Genomic DNA, 20,865 nt, shown 5'->3' on the forward strand with positions numbered 1-20,865 from the left:
ACAGGAGAGGTAATATAAGCCGAATGCCGAATGTCGCTCAAGGATCAGCATTTAAAGAAATAATTAGCATCAATGAAATTTCCCAGGCTCCCATTCATTTGGATTTCCAAGTCCCAATTCTTCTTTCTGCAGTTATCATACTATCAAGATTTATGACCTCAAAAATGTAAAATTCCACTTATTAGGCTTTGAGAAATTAATGGACTATATTAAATTTTCTTTTGCAGCAAGGTCCTCTGCCCTTAGGGCCGAGCACTTGAGCCAGTGGTAGGAACCACCACACACAGTTTATTTTAAACTTTTGTATAAAAACCGTATCCAGTATAAATCAAAAACCCCGCAGTCAAAATTGATCAGCGCTTCATTGTCTCAAAATCCAGGAGAAACGCTTCCAGAGTTCAAAGAGGGCATGTCTCTGGGTTTAGGATGTTTCAGAGCATAGATTGAAAATAAATGCAGATTTTGGAGTTCAGCTTTCTGACACAGTGCTCAAAGCAGAGATACACATAGGTCAAGGAAGTCTCTGCAGGGGACTAGAACCCACAAGGAAGAACTGGAAGAAGCTGTCTGCAGAGCCAGATGTTTGGCAACCTGGTGTGAGGTTGGGGGAGGTGCAGCATTTTGCTTAGTTTTTGTTGGAGGTTAGAAATTTGCAACCTGATTCAACAATGTGGGAGGAACTAAAGTTGACATGCAAATTTCCCACAGGGTGGAGACTGATCGTGCTTTGAGTCTGGCTAGTTTGGGACTAAGAAATATCGGACATCCCCTGAGAAGGAACTGGAAACTGAGGACGGACCCTGCCTGGATCTGAGCAGGTAAGCAGAGAGGAGGCCGTGGTGTGGCTGTGCACACAAATGGACATTCGCATCTCATGCTCTTTTCCAAATGGAACTTCTCTCTACTAATACAGTGCAGTCCTTTGGGGATCTTTTTTCTTGGTTGTTTTCTTTCTGTATAAATTATCTTCATGACAACCGGCATGACCTCCCTTAAAGCCTGCACCTCTAAATCCGGGACAGAGAAAACGAATGCGGTTGCAGTCCTCACAGGTTAGCCTGACACTCAATGCAGTTTTCAAGGGTCAGGAAGAACAAGCCCAGGTAAAGAAAAGCCATGTTTAAAGGAACTTAATGATTTCTGGGTTTGTATGCTTGCCCTGTGCTGCTGTGTGTCACGTTAACATTTAGAGAAGTGAAAGTATATTTTCTTGAGGGGAGTTTCTTCCCCTTTTATTTTCTAGAGCATTTTGCCTAAGAATAGATCTCTCTCTCTCTCTCTCTCTCTCTCTCTCTCTCTCTCTCTCTCTCTCTCACCCCTCCCTCCCTCTCCTGTATTTGGTAAACAGTTTTTTTTCCTTGCTACTGTTCCAGACTTTAGGAATGTGGGAACAAACTTCAGGATCTTCTAATGCTCAGCTAGGCTGGTTGCACTCTCAATGACAGCCCTACAGGAGCATGCTTTGTGCGTGTGTATATAAACTTTTTACTTCCCCCAATGAAGTATGGCATTTTATGAATGTGTTTTTACTAGCTTCTAAACTTTGAACTTGGTATCCAATTTCCTCACTTCAGGGTGGGAATGACCCTTTGCTGTGTAAAGATTAACTGTTGAGCACTGGGTCACTTACTGAGTCAGTTGACCTTAGACCAGTAGGATCAGGAGGAGATCTCTAATTTGTTATTCTCTCATTAAAACTGATCAGCTTTTTAATAGGTACAACCTTTTACCTGTGAAAATGTAGCTACTCAATAAAGCCAAGAAGATGTAATTGTCAAAATTTCAAGTGTATAATTTGAGGACAAAATCCATTCCCATCAAAACACATTAATATTTAAAACTACTATGGGAATACCTCATGAAGGTGACATGATGCTAACCACAGTCTCCTTTAAAAAGTTAAATTGAGCTTTATTTTATTTTATATAACAACGACAAAATAGTGTTCAGATGACTTGCATGCCAGCACATGACATGTTTGTTTACCCTTATAAAATTAAACCATGCTAAACACATGAAATATGAAATTTGACAGTTATTATAAGCTAGAAGTTAATGTCTTCATTTTCAAACAAATCATGTCAATTTACTTGCAAATGATAAGCCTAAACAAGACGTAAAATGATGTTTTAAAGCACTAATTGTCTTAGCTGGTGGTATGAATACAGAATTAGGCAGCAATTAGTAGGAGCTAATCAGTTCTCTCTCTCTTTGGGCAAAGGCCTTGAATGATCATTGCAGCCTGCAGACCCTGTGCACAGAGGGGTACCCCAGAAGGAAACACCATTTCAGGAAAGACTCCCCTGTATCTACTCCTGTCTCCAATACAACAAGCCCAGAAGTGTAAAGAGCTACACTTGAGACTGAAGGGATTAGATTTTACTATAAAGGCATAAAAGCCTGAACCTGTAACATGAGGATTTAGGAAGTGGGAGATTCGTGGACTCCAGATAAGCCAAGGCAGCATCATGATGCTCTGTCCCTATGTTTTTAAAAGGAAATAAATTCTCTGCAGACCATGCTGCTGTATAGAGTTTATGTGGAATTAAAAAGAGAAAACAGAGAGAATACTTGAAAGCCATTGATTTTTTTATTGGATATATCTTTATTTATATTTCAAATGTCCCCTTTCCTGGTTCCCCCTTCCCCGAAAATCTCATAAGCCATTTCCCCTTCCCCAATCAAACCTCCCCTGCTTCCCTGTCCTGGTATTCCTCTACACTAAGGCATCAAGTCTTTCCAGGACAGAGGGCCTCTCCTCCCTTTGATGTCCAACAAGGCCATCTTCTGCTGCCTATGCATCTGTAGCCATGGGTAACTCCATGTGTACTCTTTGGTTGATGGTTTTTGTCCCTGGGAGCTCTGGGAGTACTGGGTGGCTCATATTGTTGTTCCTCCTATGGCACTGCAAACCCCTTCAGCTCCTTGGGTCCTTTCTCTAGCTCCCCCATGGGGACCCTGTGCTCAGTTCAATGGCTGATTGAGAGTGTCCACCTCTGTATTTGTCATGCACTCGGAGAGCCTCCCAGGTGACAGCTATATCTGGCTTCCCTGAGCCAGGACTTGTGGGCATCCACAATAGTGTCTGGATTTTGTAACTGTATATAGGATGCATCTCTGGGTGGGGTAGTCTCTGGATGATCTTTCTCTCAGACTCTGAAATGATGCCCAACAAGGAAGAAGAACAAAATATGGATCCTTGGGTCCTTTGTAGGAAGGGGAAAAAATACCCACAGAAGGAGATACAGAGAAAGCCATTGATTTTTTAAAACTCAGAAAACAAAATAAAAGGAAATGAGAGTCTGTTGTGAGCAGGTGGGTTCTCCCTCTGAGCAGGGGTTTTTCTCCCTCTGAGCAGGGATTTTCCTCCCTTGAGCAGGGAGTTTTCTCTGTGGGTCGGACTATATGCCTTTGCAAGAGAGGCCCTGTTTGCCCTGTGCTCTCAGACACAGTTGGCTGTAAACATTGCATTGGCCTCAGAGCCCTCTTTTGAATCTGTTGCATAGTCACTGGCCTCTGAGGTAAGTAACCCTAACTCCTCAGTAGTATTTCAAGGATTAACTAGATGTTGATGCAAACATATTAACACATTTCTTGTTTGTTTGTTTTTGGATAGGGTCTTGATGTGTATAGTCAAGATTCATAATCCTTCAGTCTCTTCCCCAGCAAGATTTGTGGGATAAAAGAAATGTGCTACCATGCCCAATGTGATGTACATTGTTGCCATGAAGTCAGAAGCACTATTTTACTTTTTGAGAGTTATATGCCTGAGTGTAGTAGATGCTCAATAAACATTTGTAGACTTAGTGATTGAATAACTATCTTTTTTTTCACATTTAGAAGGTCTCTACATTTACTCACCTATACCATTACACATGGCTTTCTCATATTGCTTTGTTGTATGCTAAAATAGGTATAAGTAACCAGGAAGATCTTCTTAGAGGGTTATTGTTGTTGTTGTTGTTGTTGCTGCTGCTGTTGCTGTTGCTGTTGCTGCTGCTGCTGCTGCTGCTGCTGTGGCTGAGGCTGCTGTTTAAGACAAAGTCATATTATGTAGTACAAGCCAGGCTGGAACTCACTGTATGACTCAGGGTGATGTTGAAATGGAGGAGATGCTCTTGCCTCAGTCTCCCTAGTGCTGAGATTATAGGCTGAAGCAAACACTCCTAATTTCATTTGGGGGTATTGCACCAATCTTTCTCAGATTGAAGAAATGATAACGAAGTTAAAAAGTGGCCTCAGAAGACTTCGTAGTGTTAACAAACACTCCCTGTGAGGATAAGAGCGGGCTCCTTGGAACACGACAGTGAAGTAATCCAGGAATTGAAATAATCCTGCTCAGAATGTACTTGTCCCCAAAGAAACAGTAAAGCTCTCCAACTAACATCCCAAACATAAGGCAAACCCTTGACTCTGGGTTTCACTACAATGGCTTCACTAATTGTGTGTCCTGTGATCAGACTGAGAGAAGCACACCTTTCTAGGAGCAGTTTATTCTTCATGTCACACAATTCACTGAGCTGTTTGGCTACTTCTGTTCATCTGTCATCTCAATTTAGGGCAAACACTACACAAACCACGCTGCTTATAGCAATAGTGTCACTATCATGTGAAATTAAACACGTTGCAGCACCAATAGGATAGATTTTAACCAAGCTGGCAAGAAGTCTCTGAAACAGGTCTGTGGTGGGGATAAGCCTCACAGCAAAGCCAAAGAACTCCCCAGGATATTTAGGAACAGCCCTCAACAGGCTCCAGGAGTTTTGCACAGAGTTCACAGCATGGCAAGGTTCTACAACACTCAACACAGGACCAGCCTACACTTGTCAGGAATCTTCACTGTTCAGTCCCAACAGCTCAGTGACATTTGTAGTTGGAATCAATTTCCATGCTTTAGTAGTCAATTCTGTTTCTGTTTTGCTGTCAGTTTCGGTTTTACTGTAAAACTAAAAATGACTCTCTTGTGACCATATGCTCTTGAGCCCCAGTATTTCAGAGCTTCTCTCTGATTCTTTGAAATTCATGATCTTGTTTCTACCTGAATGAATCAATGTCTCTCCTGGTTCAAATTCCTGGGAGAACTTGGTGTTATGCTTAGCTAAATACTATGCCCACTGCCTCTATAGAGTTGCAACAAATCACTCACAGACAGCAATGCATGGCAAAATGTTCAGTCAAGATCTAACCAAATGTGGCAAGGCAACTGGTGAAGCCAACGGAGAGACAGTCATCTCTGTTTCCTACACTGGCAGTGACTCCAATAGCAAGCAACTTAAAATCAAGTTTCAGACACAGTAAGCATGCTCTATCTTTTTCATCCACACGTACACCTAAATAAGCATAGCACCAGACAGGATGTATCCATTATGATCAGATGTATGCTTGTAAAGGTTACTGATGCCTAAAGGAAGAAAGACTACTGTTAGCAGAGACAGCATGACAGACCTGAATAAAAATACAGCATTTGATTTAGGATGGAAAGTAGTTCCTAAGATCTGAACATATTGGGATAAAAGCATCATGTTTTGGAGGAAGAGTATAGAGTGAGAAAATTCGCAGAGATAGACAGTCTTGTGAGAAAGACACATGGTGACGGTGTGATCAGATATGGCGAGCAGCAGCATCTCAGCTGTCATTTAACACTCTCTTCTGGCTGGGGTTGGAGAGAAGAGGAAGGGGAGAAGATAAAGAGCAACTTCAAAGCCTCTTCCATGACAGTTTTGAACAGCACCCATTGTAGATTCAGCGTAGTGCACTGTAAAAATAAACACCACGCACACTTCACACTGCAGACCAGGATGACTACACCAGCAGCATCCCCAGATGTCCAGAACTTATGACACTAGATATTTCCTGTGTAGGACTCTGAATTCTCACACTAAGGAAAATCTGTTGCCATTCTGTCTACGTTTTCATTATCAAATGTATTATGGACTCATTCTCTCTTTTAAATCCCTTAACATTTTAAAACTTTATTCATTCCTAGTATTAGTAATTGTGTGTGTGTGTGTGTGTGTGTGTGTGTGTGTGTGTGTGTGTGTGTGTTGCACATGTCAGTGTAGGAACTTATATGCCATGGTATATGTCTGGAGGTCAGAGGAAAACTTTTGGAGTTGGTTCTCTCCTTTCAAGTTGCTGAGGCATGGGGTTTCTTGTTCTGCCTGTCAGGCTCATACTCTAGGCTACTTGCCCCAGGGAATTCTGGGTAGTTCTCCCGTTTCCACTTCCCATCATACTCCAGCACTGCTGGGACTATAGACATGTGTCTACTTTTTTTTTTTTTTTTTTTTTGGGTTTTTTTTTTCTTTTATTATTCGATATAATTTATTTACATTTCAAATGATTTCCCCTTTTCTAGCCCCCCCACTCCCCGAAAGTCCCGCAAGCCCCCTTCTTTTCCCCTGTCCTCCCACCCACCCCTTCCCACTTCCCCGTTCTGGTTTTGCTGAATACTGTTTCACTGAGTCTTTCCAGAACCAGGGGCCACTCCTCCTTTCTTCTTGTACCTCATTTGATGTGTGGATTATGTTTTGGGTACTTTTTTATGTGGGTTCTGAGAATCAAATTCAGGTTGGAAGACTTATGCAGCAAATGCATTTACTTGCTTAGTCATCGTTCCGGCTCCCTGTCAAATTCTTGTAATTATTCACAGTACATAGAGATTTTCATTTTATGCAAATGTATATAATATCATTGCTTCGATCCAAATCCTCCTGTGTTGTGCCAAGTAAGCACATGTTCTCTTCAACAAGAATCTCAAAGCCCCTTGGTCTCAGAAGTCCCCTATGACAAACATCTACCCCTGTCTACCTCACTGTGTTTCTTCACTCAACACAACGGGGGATTGACCAGGCCAAGTCTTCTCCTGCCTTGGACCATTCAGATACTATCATCTTCCTTCAAATTTTAGCTCTTAATCAAGAGGTTGAGGTTGATCACCTAAACTGCAGCTACATCCCATTATCCTGTCCTCTCGTCTTTAAAAACAATCTACAGTATTTATTATAGCATTTGTGCTCCAGTTTTTCCATACAAGCAAGCTGTCTAAAAATTGACACAGCTTTATACCCTGCCCATCCACCAGTGTCAGAAGCAGCAGGACAGGAGTGTGACAGGCGTATGTCTTAAAAACTTAAGCAGAGGAGCATGTAGTTGAAGATAACAGAACTTCCATGTGTAATTGAAGTAAAGTCTAAGGAGGGGTGGTTACCATTACCATCTCTTTAACTCAATTTCAAAAGCATAAAATGTAGGGGAAATATAAATGGTTGACATGACAAACAAATGGGATTAAAATATGATTAAACCTCCAGCGTCAGGCCAGTGCAATAGTTCAACTGGTAAAGCTGATTGCTGCATAGCCTGATGACTCAAATTCAATACTCAGACCCACAGTGCAGAGAAGACTGACTCCCACTAGGTTCCTTCTGGAGTCCATACCTGCTCTGTGCCGTGTAGGTGGCCCCATACACATTATACAATACTATACTAATTAATCAGGGACTAGAGAGATGGCCCAATGGTTCAGAGCACTGTCTGCTCCTGTAGAAGACCTAAATTAAATAATGAAATAAAATTTATCATATAAATAGATAATAATCCTCCAAATGCCCTTCAGAAAGGTTGTGCTCACTTCCCATGACAGTAGAATTCTAGATGACTATGAAACAAAGTGGTTTCAAGAAACAACACAGGTTCTGGGCAGTGGTGGCACACGCCTGTAATCCCAGCACTCTGGGAGGCAGAGGCAAGTAGATTTCTGAGTTCGAGGCCAGCCTGGTCTACAGAGTGAGCTCCAAGAGAGCTCCAAGATAGTCAGTGCTATACAGAGAAACCCTGTCTCAAAAAAAACAAATCCAAAAAACAAAAAAGAAAGAAAGAAAGAAAGAAAGGAAGAAAAAAGAAAAAAGAAAAAAGAAAAAAACAATACAGGATCATGCTTCCTATGACGTGTTGAAGAAAGATCAGGAGGCTGAGTTGCTCAGGTATCATCTGGAGGGAAGGATGACATTCAGTGAGAAATTGGCTTCACATCATTTGCATATACACTAAGGTTTAAAGTTTAAGTGTCAAGGTTTAAGTTATCCACAGTTTTAAAAGGTTACATGGAGAATTAGGTGTTTGTACTTAACAAAAAAGTATCTTCATTGTGACAACTTAGTAAAATAACTAAATAGAATTAGGAGAAAATAAATTTGTAGTCTGTTTTCTCAGATAGAATGGAATGAAGGCTGAAGAGACCGCTCGGGGACGAAGTACTTGTTTACTTACATAGAACCTGGCTTTGGTACCCAGCAACTCCAGTTCCAGCGATGCCCTCTTCTGGCCTCTGTGGTCACATCTGATACACGTACATGCAGGCAGAAAGTCATATACACAAAATTAAAATTAATAAATCCTAACATTACAACATAACAGACTGAGGAGGGTAAGGGAGATGGCTCAGTCAGGAAACCATTTGCTATAGAAGCATAAGAACCCGATTTGAGAACTCCAGCACCCAGAGTGATATATATGCATTTGTGACCCCAGTAGGAGAGAGGGCGGAGACTAACAGATCCTCGGAACCCACTGGCAGAAGCCCAAGGCTATTGCTGAGCTCCAGGTTCAGTGAGGGCACCTGTGTCAGGAACCTAAGACTGAGTATGAGGACAAGACCAACATGGATCTTCAGCCAACAAATGCACACATGACGGCTTGCAACACAGAAACACATGCATGCATGCATGCATGCATTCATATAAACATACTTACATGCATGCATGCATACATACACCACACACATTAAAAATCAAAAAAGCAAACCAACACACACACAAAATAAAAAAAAAACAATATTAACCGTGAAAACACTTCAGCGAACTTAGCACTTTTTATTTATTTAGCCAAGGCATCCCTATGTATCTCTGGCTGACCTGGAAATCTCTACTTAATCCAGACCGACCTCAAACTCACCCACGTTTGCCTCTGTTTTCCTATCGTGACAGCACACTGAGCACAGGATGTTCAAACATCTCTAAGTTACTACTATTTTCTTCATTTTATGTATAACAAAAATCTCAGGATGAGGTTTAAGGCAAGGAATTATATTATTTCTTCTGTCGCATGGGTCACACAGGTTTGCAATTTAGGATTTCAGGCTCAGCAGTAAGGATTTTTGCTCTTGGCGCCCTATCTCCAGGAATTTCTGTTGGTTTGATTTTGGGGGTGCAGTGGGTTTCAGTATGTATCCTAGGTTTATGCCTGTCCTCAGTAATTTTTCGACCTCAACCCTTCCAGTTCCTGAATTACAGGTGTGCACCACCACTCCTGGTTGTAATTCTATTGTTTCTGGAGTTGCAAAAAAAATGGGAATCTTAGTTTAAAATAATGGTGCACTCTATAGAAGGCTGATATTCTGCAGAGAAAAAAAGAAACAATGATGATGGCTACATTATTTCAACGTTTTACTTCCTTCTTAGATATCAGTTTCTGATGGAGCCCTCACCCCTAGAGCTACCGGTTGATGCAGTGCGGCGCATCGCGGCTGAACTCAATTGTGACCCAACAGATGAGAGGGTTGCTCTCCGCTTGGATGAGGAAGATAAACTGAGTCATTTTAGAGACTGTTTTTATATCCCCAAAATGCGGGACCTGCCTTCAAGTAAGAATACTGGGAAACGTTTTATAAATCAGTTTAGTAATCTCTGCTAAAGCACGTGACTGTCATAATTCTTTGACAACCATTGTTCCATTACAGAATAGAGCTGCTACAATTGTTTCTGCGCAAACAGCGCGTCCTCCGAGCTACCCTACCAACCCATCCACCTACCTGAGCCTCGCATTCTCTATGTTTCTTATCCTTCTCTGAATATAATGCTCACAGGGTGTTTACGCTGTCATCCACTCCTCTGAACAATACGGCAGCTGATTGAAAAGTATACGCGGAGGCGTTTGCTTGTTCTCGGCACTTAAAGCACAAAGCAATCCTTTTCAAAGTGATATTAGAGCATCTCTTATTTTGTGGCATCTCATTGATGATAGCCTGGTGCTTGTCTGGGAGCTAATGGGTCTGCGGCTGGAAGTATTAGGAGGCATTTTATGGGAATAGCTATCTTTACATGGTATTAAGAAAGGCATCGGTTTAAGAGGTACAGAAAACCTGCATGTCTAATACGACAAAGTGACCTGATCGTTTCTGTTTGGGGAAAACTCCTATTTTTAAACATAGGTAGCACAGGAACAAAAAAAAGAAAAAAGAAAAAGCATCTTATGTTGAGCTCCATTGCTTCCCAGCAATGGAAAGACAACAAGGTCAGCTAGAATGAATTACAGAGTAGTTTCACGTGAGTTTTACAGTCCAACTTCCTTTGTTTTTCCCTTCAATTTCAAATACTCAGAATCTGCTAGCTCCATTATTTCAGGATAGGAATGGGTCACATGCCCTCACTTGGCTTACACTGTATGACCTGCCCCCACCACCCCCTCCCCCGACCACCTGTGAAATGGGACACCTGGAGGATCCATTCACGTGTGGCTGCTGTATCTAGCACCAGACAAAATTCTGGAAAGAAGAAAAGGAGCGCAAAGCCCACCGGTGTCACAGGATGAATAGACTTGCCTCAGAATGTACACCTAAAAATAGATGAGATGTTAAACTTTGTGTTACAAGTAGAAATTTCTGGGACCCGAAAGATATTTGCTCACTGATTAGGAGCACATACTGGTCTTCCAGATCAGAGTTCAACTCTCAGCATCCATAGCAGATAATTCGCAACTGCCTATAATTCCAACTGTAGAGGAATTCCAGACCTCTGGCCTATATGGGCACTTATACATATGTTTTTTTAAATTTTTTTAATTTTTAAAAGTTTAATTTTCAAAATAAATGTTCCTTTTTAAAAAACAGCATTGTATATATAATCCTTTAAGAGTTCATACCATTGTCGTTACCCTAAGAATAGTTTCTGCTTTGAGTTTCTGTCCAACAGACTTGCTTAGTTAACTCTTTGCTAATTCTTTTTTTATTTTTTAAAGATTTATTTATTGTTATATGTAAAGTACACTGTAGCTGCCTTCAGACACACCAGAAGAGGGCGTCAGATCTCATTATGGATGGCTGTGAGCCACCAATGGTTGCTGGGAATTGAACTCAGGACCCTTGGAAGAGCAGTCGGTGCTCTTAACTGCTGAGCCATCTCACCAGCCCCCTCTTTGCTAATTCTTAAAGGAAATAAAAAGAGGGACAATAAATTGATTCAATGAATTTCTTAAAATAGAGTTTCAGACAGTAAAAAAATTTAGTTTATCAAGACAAAGCATGGTTTCCTTAACAGCAGACTGAGGAGGACCTGGGACTTTACTAGAAATTCTGTTTCTCAGGTCTGGTCCCAGAATTAGTTAATCACAGACTTAGGTGAGGCCTTTGTCACCTATCTTAGATCAATTAGGGTAGTATCCTGGAGGCGTATCAACTCCATCTCCATTCTTGAATTCTCATTCTGTGTGTGCTTTTCTCCAAGGATTCACTCATTCAACCATCATTTCTTCATCATTTTCTGCATCTTACTCCTTTTCTCAGAATAAATCTGTGAAATAGTGAGTTTTAGTGTGCTTGTACGTCTATCTAATATAGGAGACCTATAATAAGGAAAATCATGAAGAACCTAAGATGCTCTGCTCTGAGATATTACTCTAGTAGGTGCTCTATGTAGATGTAGGTGAACGAAAGCAAGGAACAGCTCAGGTTTGTCCCATACAAGCAAAACGGCACCAAACTCAGGAGCAAATGAGGGTGCCAGCCCTTTGCTGTTACATTTACAGAATATAGATGCATCAAAAAAAATCAGTATCCCAAGATCCCAAGAGCACAGAGCAGCAGCACAGAAGCAAGTCTAAATGGTTAACATCGACACCAAGAGCTTGGCATGCTGAACCAAGGCAAAGGCAGAAGCAAGTGAGCAAGGCTTAGAGAAATGAAGGCAACACGATGCTCAGTGGTAGAATTTGACCTTCGTGTTTCGTCTACAAGATCTTACTCTGTAGCCCTGTCTAGCTACAAACGGGCGGTTGTCTTCAAGCCTCTGAGAGCTGCGATTTCACGAATATACTACCATTCAACAACTCTGATAGTATGTACCTTAGAATCATAAGAAAACACTGTACTTGCTGACCTAATCATCCATGGTTTGGGTGTTCAATTTTCTCAATCCTTTTTATCCCTAGGCAGTAGTACCCCATCTGAGGTGTAGTCACCAAAGATTTTTCCCATCTTCTCTCCACTCCTTGCCTGTGTTCTTGCCTTGAAGTATTTTCCCTATGCTTTTCCCCAAACAGGTTCAAAGTTGTGGGTCTACTTTGATGCATTTTGAGTCGATCACGCTGCAGGTTGGGGGATCAGGCTTCCGCTTTGAACGATGCATTTATTGAAGCATTATTTAATGAAGCATTATTTTGCATTTACACATATGCAAAAACGCATACAGAAATTCTACTTGTCCAGCACTATATAGTAAAGTAGGTCTTTCCTTAATTATATTTTTGTTTTTTGTAATTGGGGATTCCATTTATTAGTTGGCTGTTTTGCATCATTTTCACTGCTTCCCCCATTCTGACTCTTCCTGTTGCCCCAGATCTCCTCTCAGATCATGACTTGTATATGTTTTATGAATACACATACACACATTTGATATATATCGAATGCATTCACATATATGACACCCCTTGTCAAAGATTAGGTGTTAGATTTTTTCTCGGTCCCATCCCTTTTGATCTGCATGTCTGTTAATGTTCTGACACCCTGCTTGTTACTGTTGCTCTCAACATAATTTGCCATTGGGGTCTGCAGTTCTGCAGGCATTACACTTTATGAGAGTTTATAAGGGTTGGTTTTAAAATTTGGAGTTTTTGTGCTCCATATGGTATTCATGGCTTATTCCAAATCTGAAAAGAATGACAGCATTTACATTACATTTACTAAGCAGATTGCTTTTTAATCTGTATATATATACATATATATACTGAAAATTACTATGAATATATAATATATAATATATTATTATATGATATATGTGTTCTGGGCTAGTTAACTAAACACACATTTCTTGAAAGAAGAAGTACAAATGATCAGATACTTAAAAAGTGTTCAACATCCTTGGCCATTATGAAACTGAAAATAATCTTGTGATTCAATATTAGCCTAGAAATAATGGCTAATATCAAACTAAACACAAAAGCAGAAGAAAAAGAGAGGAGAGAGAGAGAGAGAGAGAGAGAGAGAGAGAGAAGAAGAAGAAGAAGACGAAGAAGAAGAAAGAGAAGAAGGAGAAGGAGGAGGAGGAGAAGGAGAAGAAGGAGAAGAAGGAGAAGAAGAAAAAGAAGAAGAAGAAGAAGAAGAAGAAGAAGAAGAAGAAGAAGAAGAAGAAGAAGAAGAAGAAGAAGAAGAAGAAGAAACAAAGAAAGAAACAAAGAAAGAAACAAAGAAAGAAAAGAAAGAAACAAAGAAAGAAACAAAGAAAGAAACAAAGAAAGAAACAAAGAAAGAAACAAAGAAAGAAACAGAAACAAAGAAAGAAAGGGAAAAGTCAAATAACAACAAATACTGGCAAGGATGCAGGGAAAGAGAAACTCATTCGCCACAGGTAAGAATGTAAGCAGATGCAGGACTGTGATAATGAAGAGGGAAGGAGTTTAAAATCAAAGTCAGAACCACCATGCTACTCTGCTCTGCCACTCTTTCTTATATATCCGAAGGACCCTAAGTCACTGTGCCACTGGGATGCTTGCATTTCCATGTGTTTTTGTTTATCTATTGTGCCTTTCACAGTGTCCAGAAAACTGAGCCAGCATTTCTTATCTACCAACAAAGGAATGGATAGGGAAATGTGCTCCATGTAATGTGATTATATAAAACCATAAGAAGTAAAAAAAAGTCATGTTCCCAGGAAACAACCTTTGAGTTAAGCAAAATATTAAACAGATGAGCACCAATCCCACATACTCTCTTCTATGTGGATTCAGAACTGTGTGTGTTTTCTCAAAGCTAAAAGAGAGAGGGAGTCTTAAGGAAGGGGAAATAGGCCAATGGGATACAAAAAAAGCAGCAGAAGGACTATGTAAGAGTATATTTTATTCACTTGATGCAATTGTCTCTCTGAGGCTTACTGCATTGGTCTGCAAACCTAGGCCTAGCCTTGAAAAAGTCTAGTTTCTGTATAATCTTATCTGGGCCTACAACGTTTTCAGTCTCTGAGACTCACTGCTGAATAAGCTCACGCTTTCTAGCTCTTTCTGAACTCTAGCTGCTTGGTCAACTCAGCTGTTCTTTTAGCTTCTGACTGCATTAGTCTGCTTGGCCTCATTCTAACTTTGGTAATATACTCTAATCTTCAGGCTCCTTCTCATTCTCTGGCTTGTTCTCTCTTCAGCCTGTCTCTGTACAACTGTACTGGTCAAACTGCCCCCCTCTCTCTCAACACTTCTCTCTTTTACATAGCCTCTCTTTTCTCTCTGTTGTATTGAGAGTTGAACAGATCCTATTCTGTCATGTTTCTTTAACTTGTCACTCTGTCTGCCTCTCAACTACACATCACTTTCAAACATGGGTGTTTCCTTCTGCAAACTAACTTTACCTTCATTATTTGGGATTGAAGGTGTGTACTGAGGATGAGTCTATATTCCAGCCAGAGAGATTAAGGTAGGTGTGTGTGTGTGTGTGTGTGTGTGTGTGTGTATTTCATCCAGAGTAGCTATGTTGCTGGATTACAATCCCTCTACAGGACAGTGTGTAGGAAGGAAGGCCAGTAGTCAGAGGGAAGCAGTAGGCAAAGAGGAGAGCAAAGGTGAAACTACTGGGAAAAAGAACACTGGAATCTAGGTGGGAAAATGCCCACACCCTGGTATGAAGTCTATTATTTTGTAAGCTAACATAAAAATTAATTATAAAAGTTCTTCAAGGAAACAAACTACAATAACAACCTATTAATTTCTATTTTTTATTAGATGTAAGTTTTCTATAGTTTTCTAGTAGAATTTTTCAAAGTAAATAGGCTTCATAAACATTTTCTGAGACATTATTATAGACATAATGAAAATATTTATACTGAGCTAATACTGTTATTAATGATTGACATTGGTTTGCAGGTAATAATTAAAAATGAAATGAACAAAGAAGGAAGAAATGAGGGAGGGAAGGAGGTGAAAGAGAGAGAAAGAGAGAGAGAAAGAGAGAGAGGGAGGGAGGAAAAGAAAAGAAAAAGCAGGCATAGTATATAGTGTGAGTAGGGGGCAGTAGGACTAAAGAAACAACAGTAATGGAGGTGAAGAAGGGAACTAAGTTTCAGGACAAACTTGAACTATTTATTAAACAGTACACCCAATGATAACAGACACGGCCTCAGCCCAGCTATGTGGGATAGGTTAAATAGCAGTGTCAATATTCATGTAATTAGTTATTTAAAAAGTAATGCCTTTTCCTGCTTTCCTATGTGGGGCCTTGATTTGGAGGCCAGGAAGGTGACAGCTAAGTTTCACCATGATAAGAAGCATGTAAGGACAAAGGGAAGACAGGTCAGGGTATGCCCTCCTCATTGAGGAGAGTTCAGACTTTACGAAACATTTCCCCACCTAACTGGAAAATATGTGTGCTGATAAAATGTCTTTTTCCACCTATATTTTAAAAAAGATTTTTTTTAAATGTTTGTGTGAGGCTGATTTAGTTTGGGGACTCTACATCCATGCAAGTGCCCTTGCAGGATGGAAGGCATCCATTAACCTGGAACTAGAATTCCAGGTTGTTGTTTGCTGCATGATAAAGATGTTAAGAATGAAGATTCTCTGTGAAAGCAGTGAAGACTCTCAATTGCAAAGCCATCTATCCAGCCTCACATCTTCATTCTTAATAGTCACATGCCAAGCTAACAATTCTAAGACTATACAGGAAAGTGTGAGGAGAATTAGGGTACAGCTAACAGCTGGATTTGCAGTGAAAATACAAATTTGAGACTTATCGACATTTAGATAATATTTGAAAATATAGGCTTGAAGATTAAGGACTATACATGGTACTGGAAAAACATTCTGGAAATGAAACTGTAAGCATAGGCATCTAAAACGGACTATTAACAGGGTAGGAAAAAGGAAATGTGGAATGCATAATGTATGTAGAAAGGCATTCAGTGAAATTAGAGTTCTTACCACTTTCTGCCACACAGAACCTGAATCCAGCTTTGTATTCCAGTAGTTAGGAAGGTTTTATTTAATAGGCTTAACTTTAATAAAATTATTGGAGTGATAGTGGGGATATACTTTTGCAGATGTAATTAAAAGATTGGAAACTAAAATTTACAGCGGTTTCTCAATCAAACCAGTGATCTCAGGGAGAGAAAGGGACAGACAGATGTCTTTGACTGTGGATGCACGTTAAGAAAAAGACTGGGGTGAATGTAAGATAGATATTTTTTTTAATTAAGAAGAATCTATAGTAGCTTTATTTTCCGTCTTAACATATTCAGCCCATGCCCCCCCCCCCACCCAATGACAATATGAACTGCTAAAGACAGGCTTTGTCAACTCTTAAAAGATGAGTATAGTGAACAAGTTCAACAGTTCAGAAGGATATTTATTGAAGAACTTTTATGGCCCTAATCATGACATCCTCCATCCAGTGATTACATCCTCCTCACTATACACTCCATGCCTTGCTCTTCATTGTAACAGAAGATTGGATGTGAAAATGTATTTATCAAAAGTCCAGGGTTTCACCCAAGTGTGGTGACAAGGTCTACTTTCTCCTTTGGGAGTTGTCCCAGTTACATTTCTATTACTATGGTAAAGCACCACAAAGAAGGCAGCTTATGAAAGAAAGGATTTACTTCAACTTATGGTTTCAGAAGGTTAGAGTTCATGATAGAGGAGCAATTGAACAGCTGAGAGCTCACATGTTGATGTGCAAACTACAATACAGAGAGAAGCAGTGGAAGTCATGAGTCTTTTTAAACCTCAAAGTTCACCCACAGTAACTTCCGCCAACAAATCCACACCTCATAATCCTCCCCAAACAGTTTCACAAATCTGGGTCCAAGTTTTTCAAGTATGTGGGACTATGTGAGTTGTTCCCGTTCAAAAGTTCCCATTCAAATAACCACAGTCATATAACTTTTTCCTAAGGGGAAATTATTTTCAAGAATATAGGGAAATCCATTTTAAGTCCTCAAAATATAGCCTTTATTCTATAGCTTTTCACCCTACAATTTACAAACTACATAAAAGACTAACAGACTCTAAAATGCATGAGATTATATCAGTTCTGAGTATAAATCTGGTAGTGAAGCACAGTTTTAACATTGTTCCTCTTTCAAGATTAAGTCTTATGGACTTTGGGTGGGCAAAACCTTGCATCCTCATAAATCAAAACTCTCCTCTATTAGTAGCTCTTGATTTGTATCTCCTCTATGATTTGTCTCTAGCTCTTAACCTAGGTGTGAAGCCAGGTGAGATTTACCCCATTCACATTGCCATGCCAAGTGATGTCATTACTCAGTATTGTTTACCTGACTGTACTTTTAAGCTTCATAGGTGAACTTCCCCATCATTCATAGAAGACAGTATCATCCAGTTTATGTCCCAATCCTCTGTCCCTTAGGCTATTTAATCCTAAGTGGGCCTCCCTGAAGAGACATGCATAAAAGTAACACAACAGGGACAGAGCAGGTCGTATTTTAATATATATATATATATATATATATATATATATATATATATATATATATATATATATATATATATATAATTAAACACTAAGGCAATTTTCTACAAGATATTAAGAAATCTAATAATATTTAACTATACTTAATATGATGGTTTTGTGTATGATGTAGTATTAATCTGCTCAGAAATACACAAATTCACCCATTTCATTCTAAGCAATAGCCTAGATGCAGGTATAGCTTTTATTCAGTAATGTAGAGAAGCCACTTAGTGGGTGTTTATGATGTTAGTAAATCTGTGTAGTCAGATACATGGGTCCCATTTTACAGATTAGCACCAGATCTGTGTGCACAGCATGAATTCAGAAACCCATCTCCGCCTATTTTTCTGCAAATGCCTGCTACTGAGAGAGGATAGTTTTGGCTTTAAATTTTGTCTTGATGAGGATGCAAGGCTACCACAAGATACCTCTTTTCTGTAGGTTTCACAGGACCCAGATTCCCAGGGCCCAGCTTCCTGTATGTCTGCTAGGAAACTGAGACTTTGATTTGTATCACCTTCTTCTGTTGCTACTAGAGGCAAGAAAACTGGGAGCAGGGTTGGCTAGTGCCTGTGTTGCTTTCCTCCTCGGAGATGTGGCCCAGAAACATGAGCTGGATTAATACATAGCTACAAGAAAAAGGAATGGATAGCATGGGCAGAAAACAAACCAACAATGGCAATCCCTCATCCCTTCCTCACACAATCTTTAGAGGAACAGGGGGAGTAGGATTCTCCTAGAATTCTGACAGATCACAAATGCATGATTTGGGGTTCTAATTCAGTGAATTCCTCAAGAATAGAAAGAAGCTTTGTAGCTCCTTTACAGTTTGGTTGTGTTTTCAGTTCTGACACTGTAGCCTAATCTGCATACTGCTCTTAATAAGAAGTTAGATTCCAATGAGCATATCACAAATTGAAAACATTCTAAGTTGTAAATGCATTTGAAAGTTGAAAAACTGTGAGGGATTCCTATGCCTGTTAAGGTGAGCTGACTCTTGCCTCTACTGTCACTTCTGCAAAATCATCAGTGGCCACTAGACACAACACCACAGACTTCGGTGTCATACTGAATGGGCTTCTTCATGTCAAGTTGTGTCTGACTGCTACCTAAATACAAAATGCAAGCAAGCGTTCCAAAGTTCAAAGGAAAGTAAATACTCATCATACCCGAACTGAATATAAAAGAATGAGCTTTATCTTAAAACATTTTAAGGCAGAATATATTAGCACTCTCTTTTATTTTATGACCAGGAATAGACCTACTCCTTAGGAAGTTTGACCTGCAGAATTAAATGTATTAGAAAATGGAAGGAAAGAAATCCTTCCCTTCCCAGTTGGCAGATTGCTTTGTTTCTGAGATAGCTCCATCTTGCACTAAAGTTTTGACCTGAATTTTTAGAGGACCGTGAACTCAGATTTACAGACATGCACATAAGTCCCAGCTAGGTGCTAGTTGAGACTACTGAAATGTAGTTCAGTATTGCCAACAGTTATAACAAGACAGCTGCTTTAGTATCACAATTATTAAGACTGGAACAATTTTGCAGTAAGGCAGTTCATATCAATGAATTCAGATTGCATGCTCAGCTCTGCCTGGTAATAAGGGTCTCTGAATAATAAAAACATGGAAGAAAAAGGCACAGCTGGGCCATCTGCGTCTTCACCTAGTGATTGTAACACAACCAGAAACCATTTTATGTCTGCTAACTTGTAAAAACATTGTGTGGCTCTGAAGAATAGAACATCTTTTATTTATTTTCTTCCCCTTTCCTATTCTTGCTCCCCATACTTTTTTCTTTCCCCATCCTTAAACATGGAAAGAAATTCTCAATTTAGACAAAATTAAAAATAAAGATGTAAGTATTTTTCCAGCTGTCTTAAACAAACAGTTGTTGTGTCCCAGTGATAACACATAACACTAGGTCAAGATTCCCAGCAGACTGGGTCACCCTACTAGTCCTGGAGAGAGGAGTCAGGGAGAAGCCTGAATAGAAAGAGCTATATGTATAGGTTTACAGACAGTTGTTAGGGAAGGAACAAAACAAGTTAGCAAGAAGTTCAGTAGAACAGTTCCTGAAACTGTAGTCATCCAGGCACTAGGTGGATATGGGAATGACTCCGAGTCATCGGAAATGGCTGTGTCAAGATGTGTGGTGGAGTCTCCCAGGCATGAACCAATTACTAAGCAGAGTGAAAAGCTGTTTCAGGATGCTGAGCATGAAGACTGCCTCCAGTTTTACCTCGTGTGGTAGTCTTGCTGTCCACTCCGTGGTCCTCTGGCACCTGGAAACCCCTGGAAGGCAAGGAGATGGGTCACCACAGCCTCCTACCACACAAGCTTCTGGAGACCTCTCGCTGCAGAGCCAAGGGATAAGAAAAAAAAAACGAAGCAGTTCCACAGAAGATTGAAACTGGGGTGAATGGGATACTGGCAAAACTAGGCCAGCCTTAAGCTCTCTTTCTGCACCCCTTCCTTAAGCTTCTGAGGATGCTGCCCAGCACGGATAGAGGGCACTACAAGCCCCATTTCAGCAGCCAGGAAACTAAGAGGCTGTGAGAAGGAAGATGTGTTCATATGGGAAGATCTTTATTGCCAACAAGCAACAGTGGGCAGAAGTGATGGCAATGATCTAAAGTTCACTCTCATTTGCCCACAGCAGTCTCCTCCCTGTGTATTCTATAGGAAAGGAAAACAAAGACAAGGCTTAAGATCATCACGGTGATCATCTAACTGCCTGGCTTCAAAATCTGATTGATATTACCTTGAAACTTTATGCCACAGTCTGACATGCAAAGCTCTGTTGGGACAGAAAGGTTACTATGGCGTAGGAGGTAGTTTTACCACTTTCACTATTGAATTTTATTATTCTTGGCATGGAAGGTAACCTTAGGGGAGAAAGACTATATAGCTCAACCAGAAGAAAACAAAACAAAACAAAACAAAACAAAACCCAAGAAGGAGTTAGATATACCATGGAGCTGGCCAGAATAGTAACATAGCCTTCCTTTAGACTTTTAGTGGCTGACTATATATCACTCCATTTTTATCAAAGTGAGACTGAACATACACTATATACAATGGTGTATTGAAAATTGAAATGCTAACTTAGAGCCAGGCATAGTGGCACACACCTTAAA

At 40.1% G+C, this 20,865-nt stretch overlaps 1 protein-coding gene across 2 annotated transcripts in view; it reads left to right on the forward strand.

The window, feature by feature from the left end:
- The first annotated feature begins 691 nt into the window (after window positions 1-691).
- The window catches only part of Kynu (kynureninase), a 141,147-nt gene continuing 120,973 nt past the window's right edge, over window positions 692-20,865 (forward strand). Inside the window, exons 1-2 of one of the 2 annotated variants that reach the window (XM_052182434.1) lie at window positions 692-818; window positions 9,462-9,643. In XM_052182434.1, coding sequence (XP_052038394.1) covers window positions 9,475-9,643 — 169 coding nt within the window. In that variant the 5' untranslated portion in view covers window positions 692-818; window positions 9,462-9,474. The remainder of the gene's footprint in view (window positions 819-9,461; window positions 9,644-20,865) is intronic. The other variant, XM_052182435.1, reaches the window with a different exon arrangement.

This window comes from Apodemus sylvaticus, chromosome 5 (assembly GCF_947179515.1).
Source record: "Apodemus sylvaticus chromosome 5, mApoSyl1.1, whole genome shotgun sequence".
NCBI classification, from domain to species: Eukaryota; Metazoa; Chordata; class Mammalia; order Rodentia; family Muridae; genus Apodemus; species Apodemus sylvaticus.